Source organism: Ctenopharyngodon idella, chromosome 6, assembly GCF_019924925.1.
Source record: "Ctenopharyngodon idella isolate HZGC_01 chromosome 6, HZGC01, whole genome shotgun sequence".
NCBI classification, from domain to species: domain Eukaryota; kingdom Metazoa; phylum Chordata; class Actinopteri; order Cypriniformes; family Xenocyprididae; genus Ctenopharyngodon; species Ctenopharyngodon idella.
Window position 1 is genome coordinate 27,815,478 of NC_067225.1, and position 15,330 is coordinate 27,830,807.

General features: G+C 33.6%; 1 protein-coding gene across 2 annotated transcripts in view; it reads right to left on the reverse strand.

Moving 5' to 3' along the window:
- camk1a (calcium/calmodulin-dependent protein kinase Ia) overlaps nt 1–15,163 on the reverse strand; it is a 30,104-nt gene extending 14,941 nt beyond the window's left edge. Inside the window, exons 1-2 of one of the 2 annotated variants that reach the window (XM_051898228.1) lie at nt 14,757–15,163; nt 11,335–11,445 (exon numbers count right to left, since the gene is read on the reverse strand). In XM_051898228.1, the coding sequence (XP_051754188.1) occupies nt 11,335–11,420 (86 nt within the window). In that variant the 5' untranslated portion in view covers nt 11,421–11,445; nt 14,757–15,163. Of the gene's footprint in view, nt 1–11,334; nt 11,446–14,384; nt 14,444–14,756 lie in introns of those variants that run through there. The other variant, XM_051898229.1, reaches the window with a different exon arrangement.
- Between the last annotated feature and the right edge of the window lie 167 nt (nt 15,164–15,330).

Below are 15,330 nucleotides of genomic sequence, written 5' to 3' on the forward strand. Positions count from 1 at the left end.
TCAAGATGAACAGCATCAGCCAATAACCATAATCAAATTTAAGTATTTTAAAAATATATATACTTTTAATAATGGTAATTGTAAATATCAATTATATTAATTATACATACACGTTTAAGAATTGTAAATATTTATTGGAAATAAAAAAATAAACAAATCTGCAATTATTATATGTGCCAAGTTTGCCACCAATATACAATATAAATCTGGGGTTTGCCAGAACTCGAAATTTTTGTAAAGTTCGAAATAAACACAGAAACAAAATGGCATAAAAATACATAAGCTACCATTCAAAAGTTTGGGTTCTGTAAAATTTTTAAAATGTTTTTGAAAGAAGCCTCTTATGCTCACTAAGTATTTGTTTTATAAGCTTGATAACAACAGTAATATTGTGATTTGTGATATATTATTACAATTTAAAATAACTGTTTTCTATTTTATTTTTAATATTTTAAAATGTATTCCTTTGATGAAAAGCTGAATTTTCAGCGTCATTACTCCAGTTTTCAGTGTCACATGATCCTTTAGAAATCATTCTAATATATTGATTTGCTGCTCAAGAAACATTTCTTATTTTCATCAGTGTTGAAAATAGTTCAGTCATGACAACTCTCGGAGTGAATAGATTTCAACCAGCATTTATTGGCATGGAGCATGGAATGTACATAGGCTTGATTTTGGTGGACGAGATCTGCTACGCTGCTGCTGAGCAAATACATAATTTGTTCAGCTTAGTCAAAATAACAACAAAGGAAAGGCTGCTGCAAGATGATAGAACCCCCCGTAGCAGATCTCTACAGATGGCGCTGGGGAGGAAGCGGGATGATAGAAGTTCTCATATCGTGCTGATCGCAGCTAGGATACGATATAAATAAAGCTACGTGGATTAGGAAGTACCTCTGATTGGTTGGTGTCGCAGTACTGAAAGAACCAATCAGTGATTGTTAAAGTTTCATGACTGAACTTTATATTTTGTGGAAACCGAAAAACATTTTTTTTTAGGATTCTTTGATTAAATGTATTGAAAAAAGAAATCTTTTGTAACATTATAAATGTCTTTACCGTCACTTTTGATCAACTTAATACAAGCTTGCTGAATAAAAGTATTTCTTTAAAAAAAATTAAAGAAAAAATTGACTGACGCTAACTTTTGAACAGTAAGCCTAGTGTAACGGAGCTCTAAAAATTAAAGCACATATGTTTTTCTAAATCATTGATGGAAAAAGCAGAAAAAGGGTGATTTTTACCCTTTAGCAGTAAGTCAACCCTGGCTGTTGTTCAACAGTCACAAAAGGTACGTAAACAGCGCTGACACCTTTTTCCGGAGTTTTTTTTTTTCTTTGTGTGTTGTTTGTGGAACAGAAATATTGTGAACAGCTGATATTTTATCAGGTCAGACTCGTCAGGTGGGGAAAGATGAAACAGTGCTGTAAGTCTGCACTCTCCAGAGGGACGCAGGTTGTGCCAGAAAAAGACAAACAGCACAATCTGTTTAATCATCCAAGGAATGTTTCCATGTGTTTAGGCATCTGGATATGTTTTTGTCCCATTTCAAGCATCCTTTTAGGTTTTTACTCTTAGATTCAGACAAAACACATTAAGTCTCATTCTCTTCCTTAAACACAAAGCCTGTGTGTTAAAACAAGCACTGTCATGTATAATCTAGCTGTCCCAAACACACACTCCCTAAACTGCCTTCTTAATCACAGAGGGAGCAATTAAACACAATTTGCCACTAAGGAAAAGAGAAATAAACAAGTCAGAGAATAAATGACAGTAGAGGAAACTTCCACTTCCTCACGTCCAATGCTAAATTTCATATAGCTGTTAAATGCTTATTATGATTTCAAACATTTGATTCATATTTTTAGATATATCTCAAAGAATTCAAAAATGACATCTTCTATGAATACAAATAAGTACAAGTTTTGCAGCACAGTGCCACATTATGCCCTTTTTCAAAGTCTTGATTTTGTTTTTGGGAGTCTACTAGAATAGGTTTCCATGCTTGAATATTCAAAGAACATGTTTTTGTAACACTCTGTTTAGTTCCTGTCTCCCAGTTCCTCTTTCTGGAAAGCACAGTGTGCTCTGATTGGTCGGCTGGGCCAGTGTGTTGTGGTTGGTCAACCGCTTTGAGCGTGTTCCAGAAAAGTCACGCCCCTTACCATAACCGTGAGTTTCAACACACTACTAACACAACTCAACCAGGTTTCACCCCTTTTTTTTTGCGTATGCCTTTGGCGGATTTATTTAAATGGATGACATGTCGTTCTCAAAAGAAAACGTAAGACTACAATCAAAGCGTTTCAGGGAGTTCAGAAACAGTGCTTACTGATATAGAGAATAACTCCCTTTGGAGTGACTTTGAGCTTTGTAACTTTTTTTCATGCTCAAACAGCAACATTACACACTAAAGAAAGCTGAAAATGTAAAAAAAGCATAGGTCCTCTTTAAAAGTATAAGAATTAACTAAAACTAGAACACCAGAGAAACCACCTAGATCACCCTAGCAACCGCATAACGATGCCCTGGCAACCATGGTTTTACAGATCAATGTTTACATTACATTACACTGTTTGCATTGCATAAAATGTTTAAATATGGTACAACGATGCTGAGAGACTTGACTTGAAAGCATTATTATTAGCTAAAAATATTAAAATATTACCAAATATTCATTTAAAACTCTTTCAAAATATGTGTAAAATATATATTTTTTTTTTTTTAAAAAAAGGACAACAAATTGACATGCATTTTGGGAATGAAAGTAAAATTTGTCTGAATGAGTGGGCCTAGTCATTATGCATCATGTGTGCAATTTTCTGATTTTACAGTAGGCTCCAGTTGCCAAAATACAGGGGGTGGGTCAACTTACCCACTGGCTCATCTTACCCCACTCTCCCCTATTTAAAATTATTTTTGCATGCATGCCTGTCTTACTGCATGACTCTGTAAGAGAATGATTTCAATTAAAATGACCTTATGATATGTTGTTGTTGAGATAATAAAAATAAAATGGAAGACTCCAATGACCTGGAAGCCACACTAGTGAGTCATGGTCACAGCAGGGTTGTTTATTGAGAGAAAGCAGCTCATACAGCGATGCAGCTGTCAACAAACTTTCTACTGGACTCGTATCACAGAGTTATCAAAGTGCCTTAAGTGGAAGGGGGGGTGGGGGCACAAAAAGGAGGTCGGGAAGAAAGAAAAAAGAAAAGAAAGAGAGAGCATGCGAGAGGAAATGAAGAGTGCGAGAACTGTGCTGTTGCCGTGAGACATGGTGTAATTAAGGCCTCCCATGGCTTCCTGTGGGTAAAGGAGGAGGAAGATGGGAGAGAGAATGGAAATTAGGAAATGATACAAGACAGTCAGTGTGGGTGTTTGGGTCTGTAAATAAGAAAATTGTTTCGCAGAGACATGTAGCTAATGCAATGCCTTACATATGTTACAAGGCCAATAATTTCCCAACAGCACCTCTGTGCACTAAAATAGATTTAAATAATGCTCATGGTGTAAAGTGTTTCTTTTTAATGAAAACATTAACACTGAAAGGAAAATTACAAACATTCATATTGATAAGGGTTTTAATGTTTACATTACACTGTTTACACTACATACAATGTTTAAATATGGTAAAACAATGCTGAGGGACCCTTACTGGCAATTAGCCAAAGATAATAGAATTTAACTAATATTTATTTAAAACTTTCAAAAATATGTGTGAAAGATGTATAATGAAGAACAATAAAAAAAATTAAACCCAAGGGCATTTTCTGAATGTGTGGGCCCAGTCATTATGCATCATGTGCACTTTTCTGAAATCCTAAGAAAAACAGTATTTAAAAATATTTTTGTTGATGCATTATATGTTATGTCCTAGTGGCGTGGTTTCTAATATCAATTTAAATGTCATACCCCTGCACCCCTAGTCCATCTCGGGGTCGTAACATTTATGGGGGCTCGTCCGGGATCTAAGATACCCATCCCAAGACATTGGGAAAAAATAGCCTATGTAGTTTGTGCTGGTGGCAAAGCGGCCTTGTTTTCAGCAGTGTAATGCATGATATCGTACTGTCTGTGGTACATTAGTAAACATGGCCTTGTTTGATTTACAGTCGTTTATTGATCACCCATTAATAGAACAATACGATAACTTATATTTATTGCTTTATTAACTATAGAATATAACTAATTTAATTAATAAGAACTTAAGATTCTCTTTCTGAAGTCCTCAAGAATTTGTTAACTGGACCAAAATATATATGCTTTTAGATTAGTTTAAGTGAGTTTGAATACATTCTTGCAGAATGTCTAGAAGAGTTATTCTAGTAATACTGACACTGCATTTCATTTAACCAATGTTCTTGACCAGGGGTGCATTTCCCATGTAACGACGTAACTCGCTGCTTAACTACCATAATAATATTGTCAGCATTGGTTGCAATCAATGATTATAAAAGTCAGGATCTAGGTGCAGCAACTCTATTAATAAAACAAAACAAAACAAAACAAAATACTCAGGTGACTAGAACTTGGCAAAACATGAACAGAAAAATGTAATGATGTCTAACATAGATAGACAATGAACTGAGGAAATCACAGAACCTAAATACACACCAAACCAGTCAATGCAATAAATTCCAGGTGTGAACACTAATCAAACAACGAGTAACCAAGGAGATTAACCAGAAGCAGGGACAAGGAAGAAAGGAAATAGGAAACAGAGCAAAACCAACTCAGGGTAAAATTCAAACACAGAAAAAACAAGACATAAGCCTAACCCTGACAACAATGCATCATTGAAGAAATCAACTAACTAGTCACAACTATCTCACGAAACCATATTGTCGCAAATTTGTCGTTTTGCTATATATTACCGCCAGAAGAAGTAGGTCATCCGGGTACTTTTTGCCTACTTTTTTATGAGCACTGTGAATTCGGACATACTTCTTTTGTTACATACTGTTTTTCACCTACTATATAGTAGGGAAGTATGCGATTTCGGATGCAGCCATAGGCTCTACGTTCTTATGTACTAGAGCACGTATGCATGCGCACTCTTCAAAAACGGTGCTTTAAATCTCTTGACAAACTTAAAGACATAGATGACATTTGTATATATTTGAAGTAGAAGATATTGTACTGAATGTCAGCTTTCTTATTTTGCTCAAGATAAAGATTTATTAAGTCAACATGCAAACAAGAAGACTATGCTTCTAACCACAAGTCGAGAGCTGTTCCAACCACACAACTTTGAATTGAACGTTTGCGAATGTTCCTTTTGGTAAAAACCAACTCGTTGAACTATGCTGATAACGATGCTTGTGTTCTGACCAAAGTTGGCTAACTATGCTTTTGGGAAACGCACCCCTGGGATATAATCTGTAAAGCAATAATCCAGTCATTCAAAGATTTAGTGCCGGAACACCAAACATCTCTCATTATTATTCTAACCCCAGAAACAACTCAATTTTTTTTTGTCTATTATGCTTTCGTCTTACACAATAAATTCCCAATTTAATTTATTAAAGTACATTTATTAAATACTCCTTGAATTATCTTAATTTATTTTTTTCCTCAGCAAAAAGAAAACAGAAAAAACTTGCCACTTAGAATCACACAGACTCACTGCAACAAGCTGTGATTAATAATTAAACAAAAATGCAGCATAAGTGGTCCTGTTTTCTTTTTTTATGGATGTCTTTTAAAAGGCTAGGTTGTTTGGGGAGCTTTTTTGTAATTTTAGATTCCCTTAGAAAGCCGTATAGATTTGGCTTTTACTACTGACTGAAAAAAACTCTGCCATCATACCAACCTGACGAAACTTGCTAAATAAAACTGGCTTCCTGGTAAACAAAGCGTAGTCTACACAAATTCTCCTTTCAAAACATCGTTCTCATTTTGTTTAGGAAGGTTGGGCACCAACAAAGGGACCTTCCACACAAAAACAGCTTAGAAGTTTCATTCATCCTCCTTCTGTGACATAAACTTTCATCTAAAAATAAAATATCTCATCCTGTCACCATAGCAACCAGTCCCCTTTGACCTCTTATGCCCACTTTGTAAATAAGATGAGCACTGTGAGCAGCTGAGCTGAAAACAAAACGGTAAAGTCAAAGTAATGTTTGAATTCTGTAAGCTTTGAAAGATAAACCATACTCATTTTGTTCCCTGTTTTCAAAGGGCAACAACTAGGCTAAACTCTGAAGAAACACTGAAACACAAACTGAAATACTAACCTCTTGTCTTACAAAAACATACCTTCTTCTTGCAGAAACAACATAAACAAACTGTTATTTGCATATATTAGTTAGCGCAATGGCTTAAGAACTTATTCATAACATGTCATAACAAAGTCTCCAAAGTACCACCCGTTCTTCATTATGTTAACAGACATGTACATTTGTATAAACTGTATAAATTACAATATGGAAAACAAGCAGACTGAATATAATGTTAGCACAACTGTTATCTCTTTTATGGCTACTGCCAAACACATTAGATAAAGTGTCTCAATATACTGTAGCAAATCCTACACAATTTGGTAAAATTAAAAAACTCTCTTTAACATTATATTTGTGTCCATTTGTAAACCATGTTTTAATCATCCTCTATTAAAATCCAGGTACGCAGCTAGATAAGCCAAAGCAGATACAATTTCCCCAGAATAAATCAATTGACTTCACTCAAAGAATTCACGGATAAACCAATTCCATAATCTACTTTAGAAAAGAGGCTTTCTGTCAACATATACAGTTAAATCCTCTGAACAACGCCTTACTGGCAAACTAGTTAAAACCGCTGTGAGAAAAAAAAAAAAAAACTGTGAAAACAAAGCTGGGTTACAGATTTGCCTATGCAGAGAAACCGTTCCATTTTCTGTCTATAGCTGCATTAATGTGAGATTAATTGTGTAGAACAGACAAAAGAACACTTTTTGATTTATGACCATACTTTGTGTGGTCTAAGAGTACAGAATGACAGAAATCTTTTGAGCCACCTTTCTAAAGATTAGCCTGGTCACATTTCCCACAACATTTACAGATACAGCTTCTGCATTTCTGTTGGTACAGCATACATCAAGGAAGGTCTCCTTGAGGTTTTGGACTTTCCCATGATTTATCACTCTCTCTCTCTCTGTTTATTTCTGCTGATAGGGCAGACAGGTCCCAGCTGCAGCAATTTTGCCTACTACACAGTCCACTTTAGTTCATTCAGCTCTCTGTAGAATTTGTTGTTTGCCGACAAAAGAAAACAACCATGGCCTGTGGCTCTCAGCACAAAACTAAAATTGCTCATTGACATTGATAGTTCTATTGTACCACTAACTACACTGCTCCAGTCCAATGTAGAATATTTAATACAGCTGTAGTCATAGAATTGACAAGTGGCATGTCTACAGACATTTTCACTGACCGTCTAGCTAGACTTATTGGCTAGCTTGGATAAAACTGTCTGCCAAATGTGTAAATAATATTAATGTAATTTACAACAAGTTCCCAGAGTCTGGGAACACAGGCTTTTATCAGTTTGGCAAGAAACAATTCATGTTTGCAAGATACAACAGGCTTCATATATAAAAAAGAATTTGTGTAAAATCATTCTACCGTAAACTGTCACATTAAATTCAATGCACTTATTTATGTAACACTGTGTCTACACTAGAAGCGACCAATGTCACATTGCTTAAGGCCGTCAGCACTGGAAGTGTCAAGCTCAAGGCTTGACTTCAGGAGCAGTAAAATGCCTTGTTTGTTTCCTACTTTTTTCATCAGAAATACTTTAAAAAGGACTTTGTATGGGATATTTTATAACCACATTTGTACATAATGCTAGTGTTGCATATAATCATGTTAGAAACAAAAGAAACAAAAGTTTGAATTAGACAAACCCAACCGTATTAATTAAAAAATTTAAAACAATGGTTGTGTTTGTCCATTTGACCCAAACATGGGTTGAAACAACCTAGCATTTTTAAAGTGTGTGCCAGAAACCTGACACATCACAACATCATTAATATACACTAAAAGTTCAGGGTCAGTATCAAAAGTTTTTTTAAAGAAGTCACATCAAGGCTGCATGTTTAATCAAAAATACAGTAAGAACAGTAATTTTGTAAAATATTATTTCAATTATAAAAAATCTTTTCAATTTTAATATCTGTATGTAATAATGTATGTAATAATGTAATTTATTCCTGTGATGCAAAGCTGAATTTTCAGCATCATTACTCCAGTCTTCAGTGTCACATGATCCTTCAGAAATCATTCTAATATGCTGATTTGGAGCTCAAGAAACATTTCTTTTTATTATTATTATTTATTATGTTGAAAAGAGATGTGCTGCTTAATATTTTTTTGTGGAAATCGTAATAGATACATATAATATACACATACATATTTTTTTCAGGATTCATTGATGAATAGAACAGCATTTATATGTAATAGAAATCATACATTATACATGTCTTTACTGTTAGTTTTAATGCATCCTCGCTTTCAAAAAGTATTGATTTCTTACTTGCCCCAAATTTTTGAACGGTAGTGTATAATGTTTACAATTCATACCGGCCAATTAATGATATTTGTAAATAAATAAATAAAGTCAAAAAAAGTCAAAAGGGAAATTAAAGTGGCTGGAAAAGAATTCATAAATAGAAAAGTGGGATCCGTCAACTGAAGGTGCATTGAAATTTGCTACAAGGGACACTTGTTTTCTGATTTAACCAATCCTAAACATCACATAAATATAAAAATAACTGCGGTTGGCCTCTTTATACATCATTAAGATGGTCTCTTTCTATTGAAATAGGTATTTCTTTGCCAGAATAAGGTGCAAAGTGTCCCAAACTTTATGCTGATAGTCAGCATGAAACGATAGTTGCGATAGTCTTTTCTACCCTATCATATATGCCAGCAAAACGGCTTCTCAAACAAGAAAAAATGTAGGGTGAGACTTGATATTGTCCATAGGGAATTGATTGGATGGTTGTGGCTTACTATTGCTGCATATGATCACATGTGAGTGTTACGAATTCGGAAAGGCCTGGAAAATGAATAACGCATTCTACGGAGCCCCTAAGGGACATGGTTAGGCTTGCTGCGGTTGTCGTTTACATTACGGTATTTCACTTATCACGTGAAGATAGTAAGGAAAGATGGCTGACAGGACAATGTTGGAGGATTTGGTGCGCAACAGATCCTGAGCGTCACTGACAAATCATATCACATGATTGCGAATTGGAAAGTAAAAGTAAAAAGCAAGCGCACATTCAAAAGTGATTTCAATACCTCGCGTGATAGCAGCTCTCTGATGCCCACAAATTATATACAATATAATTACCCAACTATATCATTGTGAGAGAACAATGATATAGTTTGTTTTTCCTCCCATCTCATAATTTTTTTCCATCACCATGTCCCTTTAGGTTATTTTGATTAAAGATGACGAGGGTACACGAATTTACCAAAATAAAATAATGATGTGCACTGATAAATCATTTATAATAAATACTGCAATATTCCATAAAAAAATATGAATTTCATGGTGACTTTAAGGACTGAGATATTGGTACAACATAGGCCATAACAACTGCTCAACAGTGATGCAAAGAATGTATCTCTGGTGATTGTGTAGCATCCACAGCTCCAAACAAGGGGATTTAACATGAGGCTGGCCATGTGAACTCAAGCTGAAGTAAGCATGCCCAAATGATTATGTTATGCCATCTGAAATAGCAGTCATTCTGGCCGCAGGAGGGGAGAGACACTCATAACAACCCCCTGATGAATATTATATGCTTGTGTATGTGTCTGAGAATTCATCACAGCTAGCTCTACACTAGTGACTTTCCCCTCAGCAGTGCCTTTGAGGTTGGCGATGTGCTTCCCACCCAGTATTCGCCGTCCTGCTTCTCACGTGCTTCGTGAAAGAACTTGCGTGAATGTCACTAAGATCCGGCATGGCGGATCAGTCTGTCCATCTGTTTATCCCTCTCTCTGGCTCTCGTCCTCAGCCGCGTCACCCAAGATGCACCGAACGTGACAGTAAATGTACACACTACTCCCACGCACTCTGAGGTATAAATATATCTGAGACATAAAAGTGCACTTAGGGTCGACGAACGCTCTCTTGTCCTCTACTATGATTTACTTCAGATGAATAATAAAAGCATTTCAGGGTCTCTCACTATATGACTTCAAAACAAACAGAAATTTTTGTAGTTGCTTTTGCAGGAAAGCACCCAGGAAATATAAATGCGAATGTAAATTTAACAAATTCCCAATATTGGCGGCTAATGAAAGCCCTGCTGAGTGCCACACTGAGGTGTCATTAATCACACCCGGCAAAGTGACAAAAAGAGGCAACCGCTCCAACAGAAAATGGATGAGTTCTGTTTCTGATGCCACTCAGTGCCAATATATTCTGAATATTGTTTTCATAATGCCAACATGACATATTGCTATTCTCAACTGACTAAAACAAATGAAGTAGAAGTCTTCTACAGAAGAAGAGCTACAGAAGAAGATTAGATATAGAAATACTTGTTGATACCATAGTTGCAGGTGTGGTCTGATGGTGGAATGATTCCCATATAGCACTAAAACTTTAAAGATGTGATTTTCGTTTAATCAAGATGTCCTTTTATTACATCTAATAGTGAAGTTATAAAATTAAGCAAACCAAATTAATCAAATTTAGGTAATTATCATTACCTAAAACTATTAAAAACATTTTTGTTAACTGAATTAAAATTGAAATAAAATATTAAAATAAACAAAAGCAGAATTGTTGCCTTGATACGGAGACATGAGGTGGGAAAAAATGAGATGGGGGAAAAACATTTATTTCTGTTTAGTTTCTCGGGGTAACACAAAACATTTGCGAGAGAATGCAAAAGCATTGACATACTGTATATTTTTTTCGTCCCATCTCATATTTTTTCCATAATGTCCCTTTAGGACATTATGTACCCGTACCTTTGCAACTAACTGAAAAAGTTTAAGTTAATTACTAACTGGAAATAAATAAAAATTAGAACTGAACTAAACCTATATAAAACTGAAATAAAAATTAATTAAACTTATTTAAAAAAAAAACAACTAATAAAGATATCAAAAGTACATAAAATTAAACTAATATTAAAACTGAAAATATAAAAATAAAAGCTAATTCAAAATATTAATAAACACTATAATAGTATATTAAAAATGCCAAAATAACATTGACTCGATTGCCAATTGCAAAAGCCAATTGCATCTAGGTTTAATCAAACAAAGCTATAAGCTCTTTTTAATGGTAAATCAAGCAAATAATTTATTAAACACTCACGTCCCCAAGACCTCCTTGAAATCATAATTTTCCTTGATATCAGTTGTCTTCTTTTTCCATCCATTTTCATCTTCTCCTAAAGGCATTGTATAGTTGATTTTCACTCAGGAACTAAAAAAAAGACAGAAGTAGAAGTCAATGATTAAGAGAAAATGTATCAGTTCAATAGGAAATTAAACATAGACACAGAACAGAGAAAACAATGAGACCTGGATGTATTGTTTTTGGTTTCATGGCTATTATTATATCTTACTGCAATAGTGTGGCATTGTTCAGGTGTGCATTACAACATCACACTGCCACTGACACCTGAATGTGTGAATGGAGTCATCACATGGTACCTGTTACTTGTCTCAATGCAGGGGAAGATGGGCAAAACCAATAGCTGTGGTTGCATAATAAGGCATTTTATTAAGCCTAAGTGTTTGCAGTGACTGCTTGAGCACATTGTCATCTGTAAGCCACACTGTAAATAAGAATTGTTGGTTTAACTTAAAAAAAATAAGTTACCTGGTTGCCTTAAAGTTTTGAGTTCACTGACATTAAAAATTTGAGTTAATACAATGAAGGCGATTGGTTTAATCAACAGAAGCTCAAAATATTATGTTATCTGAACCACATTTGATTTGACAAAAGAAAAAATGTTGTAATAACAAATCATGAAAATAATTTTTTACAGTGTGTGACCAATTTTGCTATTTATAGATTTTGAGATGAAATTTTTAGAGGCAAACTCTAGTGACCAAGATGATTAAAACATAAATTAAATAAATAAATTCATATTCAAATATTCACCAAAACTTTTTTTTTTTTTGGCATGGAATAGATTTGTTTAAAACTAACCTATTCCACAAGTCCTACCTTAAGTCCTCAAGAACTTCCTTTACATGAAACTATTAATGGGTCTAAATGGATCAATGTGATTTACATCACTGTTACGCTCCTCTGAGGAGCCACTACTGACACACACTTATTGATATTTCCAACAAGGATGAATTACATGACACAGTACACCATCACACCGCAGGACTACTGGTAATCTAAGCAGTTGGTGCATTCCATAAGTGTGATGCACTTTATTATTTATTTATTTATTTATTTGCGAGACCTAATAGTGATTGATAACCTAACTTATTTTTTATTTTAAAAACCTAGAATATCCCCTTGTTTTCTTATTCTGTTCAACAATTAAACTCATACACTGTATAAAAAAAATATATATATATTAATAATAATAATATTTTATATATATATATATATATATATATATATATATATATATATATACCCTTAAATTTATGGTAAAAAAAATGGCAAATGTTGTTGCCAGAAATTCCCAGATCTTTTTTTTTACTTTTACTTTTTTTAATATCTCGTCTTTAGATTGAGACAATGTTTCCAGTTTTACAGGATGTCTGTATATTTTACAATTTATAGGCCTAACTGTGTATTTCATTAAGTGATATAATGTTAATATTCATACTTTAACTATCAAAATCTACCTTAAAATGTACCGATAACCACCACAATAATCCAGGTGGCACAATAGAACATGATGAATCATCAGAGTTCATCATAAACGGCTTTTCATTAAACATGGCTAATACCCGTATAAAGACAATGCACAAGGTCATACACACAAACACAAAACACCATCAAGGTAACACACACAACATTAAAATATTCCAATAAACAATAACTAAATAACATAAAATGTATCACAAAACACAATGTACATTAATAAAAATAAAAAACAAAACAAAATTTTTCATAAAAAAATTATTATATGTGATGTGTAATGCAGGGACTTCTTACTGTGTCCTTACTGGGAATGTCCTTTAACTGTTTTTTTTTACCGTAAATTATGTGGTAATTTACTTGCAAAAACCATCAATTTGACAGTATTTTACAGTAAAATTATATTTAATGTGATGTTAAACCATTTAGTTTTACTGTATATGGTAAACTTGTTAACCATGTTTTTTACTGTAGCATTTTTACAGTATTTTTTCTGTAAAAATTGCAAACATTAATTTTGACAATCTATTGAATTGATCCCAGATTTTCAGTGCAAACCCTGTTCTGCTAAAATTTAACAAAATAACCTTCTCAGTTTTTACACAAATTGGGCTCAGCTATGCCCAGCTTATTGTAAGAAAAAATTATCAAATCAATATTTGTGAAGGTTACCTAGTATCTTGTTAAGAGTTTTCCTAAAGAGTCTTCTAAAGTAATTCATTGATTATAGTATATAAAAATTAAACTTTTAAATGATTTATTTTCTATTAAAATAGATTTATTTTCTATTAAAATTAAAATTCTATTAATAATCTTTGTATTTTTTTGTATATTTTTATTTTATATTGTAACCTTATACTTTTCCTCATTGTTATTTATCATGTATCTCTTATTATATAATTTATTCATTTATAATAGAATTTTCTCCATTACTACACTTTTATATCTATCTTTAGTCATATTTGTCAGTTTTAAACACCTTAAAAACAGATAATCACTGGCAACGTGGATGTTAAGTTTGATTGTTGTAATTCTGGAACCTATCAAAAATATATAAATTTAAAAGGTTAGGCACCTTCTTTCACTGACCATTTGTTTAAAAAAAAAATAATAATAACAGCAGCCCTATTTTGTACCCTGTTCATAGAAATTGCCAGGTCACAAATGCAAACCAGACAAAATAAACAAGTGAGCAGATTCAGCAACCCATAGAACTCATACATATACTAAATATATATCATACTTATGCATATATCATAACTTTTATGCTTTCAACATCTTACAGTTAAAGTACAACAAATTTTTCAGTTAATCCCATGGTGTTTGAACGTGTATCATGGTAATTCCATGCTATTATATAAACCATGTGTATGAATATGATAGTCATTCAGAACCATGCTAACCGCATCAGTATGTACATTACTTTTATCAAATGAATACACAACAAAACAAGGGTAAAAATCGACTATAACCTTAGGAGAACAGCAGTTCCACTGAAAAACTGAAAACGTGCAATTCACAAAAACCCTTACCACTGTCTCAAAGTGCTCCGCATCTCGAGTCATTGAACAAGCAATGTACTATGCCAATGGATGCATATTGTTCGTGTATGTGTATAAGTGTGTGTGTATTCAGACACTGCGCATATGCGCATGCAGGAGTCTGTTGCCACCTGCACTAATAATCTTCTAGGAACAGACAAGCAAACAACATGAATTGACTGAAAAAAAAAATGCATTTTCTCTTTTAAATCGACGATATCTTACATAGACTCCTAATGCAGCACTGCATTGGCCACATCATGCATGAAAGCTTGTGGCACTGCAGAAGATTGCTACTACATTTAAATCAGTTCAGACACATCAACCGCTGACTTCGAGGAAAACTTAAAATAAATGCAATACCTGATCGTCTGCTCCTATGGACGGATGTTCCTCTTCTGCCTCTTTATCTATCCGCAATTCTCTTTCGATGCAATAGTTGCAGGATCTACCCTGACGTCAAATAGCGACTGGAGGAGGCGTCTTTCATTTGACAATATAATGATACAATCAGGACACTATGATACTATTCCCGAGTGCTATTCGCAGAACCCCTATAGATTTAAATAAGCGATTAGCTTAAGTTTTATTAGTAGATGTGGATGAAAACGCCTGTTAGACCACAATGGCAAATGACTTAACAAATTACATTTAATACGTTAAACAAATAAATAAATATCCCCCCAAAAATCGTTTGAAGTAGGCTACGTACATTTGTGTTATCTTTTTCCACTTTTTTATTTTTACTTTTTTTTTTTTAAGTAATCAATTAATTAAAAATGATACTTTATATTATTTTTATTTGAATAGAAAGCCTCTAGCTTTTTTGTTTAGTTTTGCTTTTCTGTAAATAGTCATATATATTTATTTTATACTGTCAAAGTATTATTTTTCTTTATTATTATTTATTATATATTCGTTATGCTTAATAGATGTT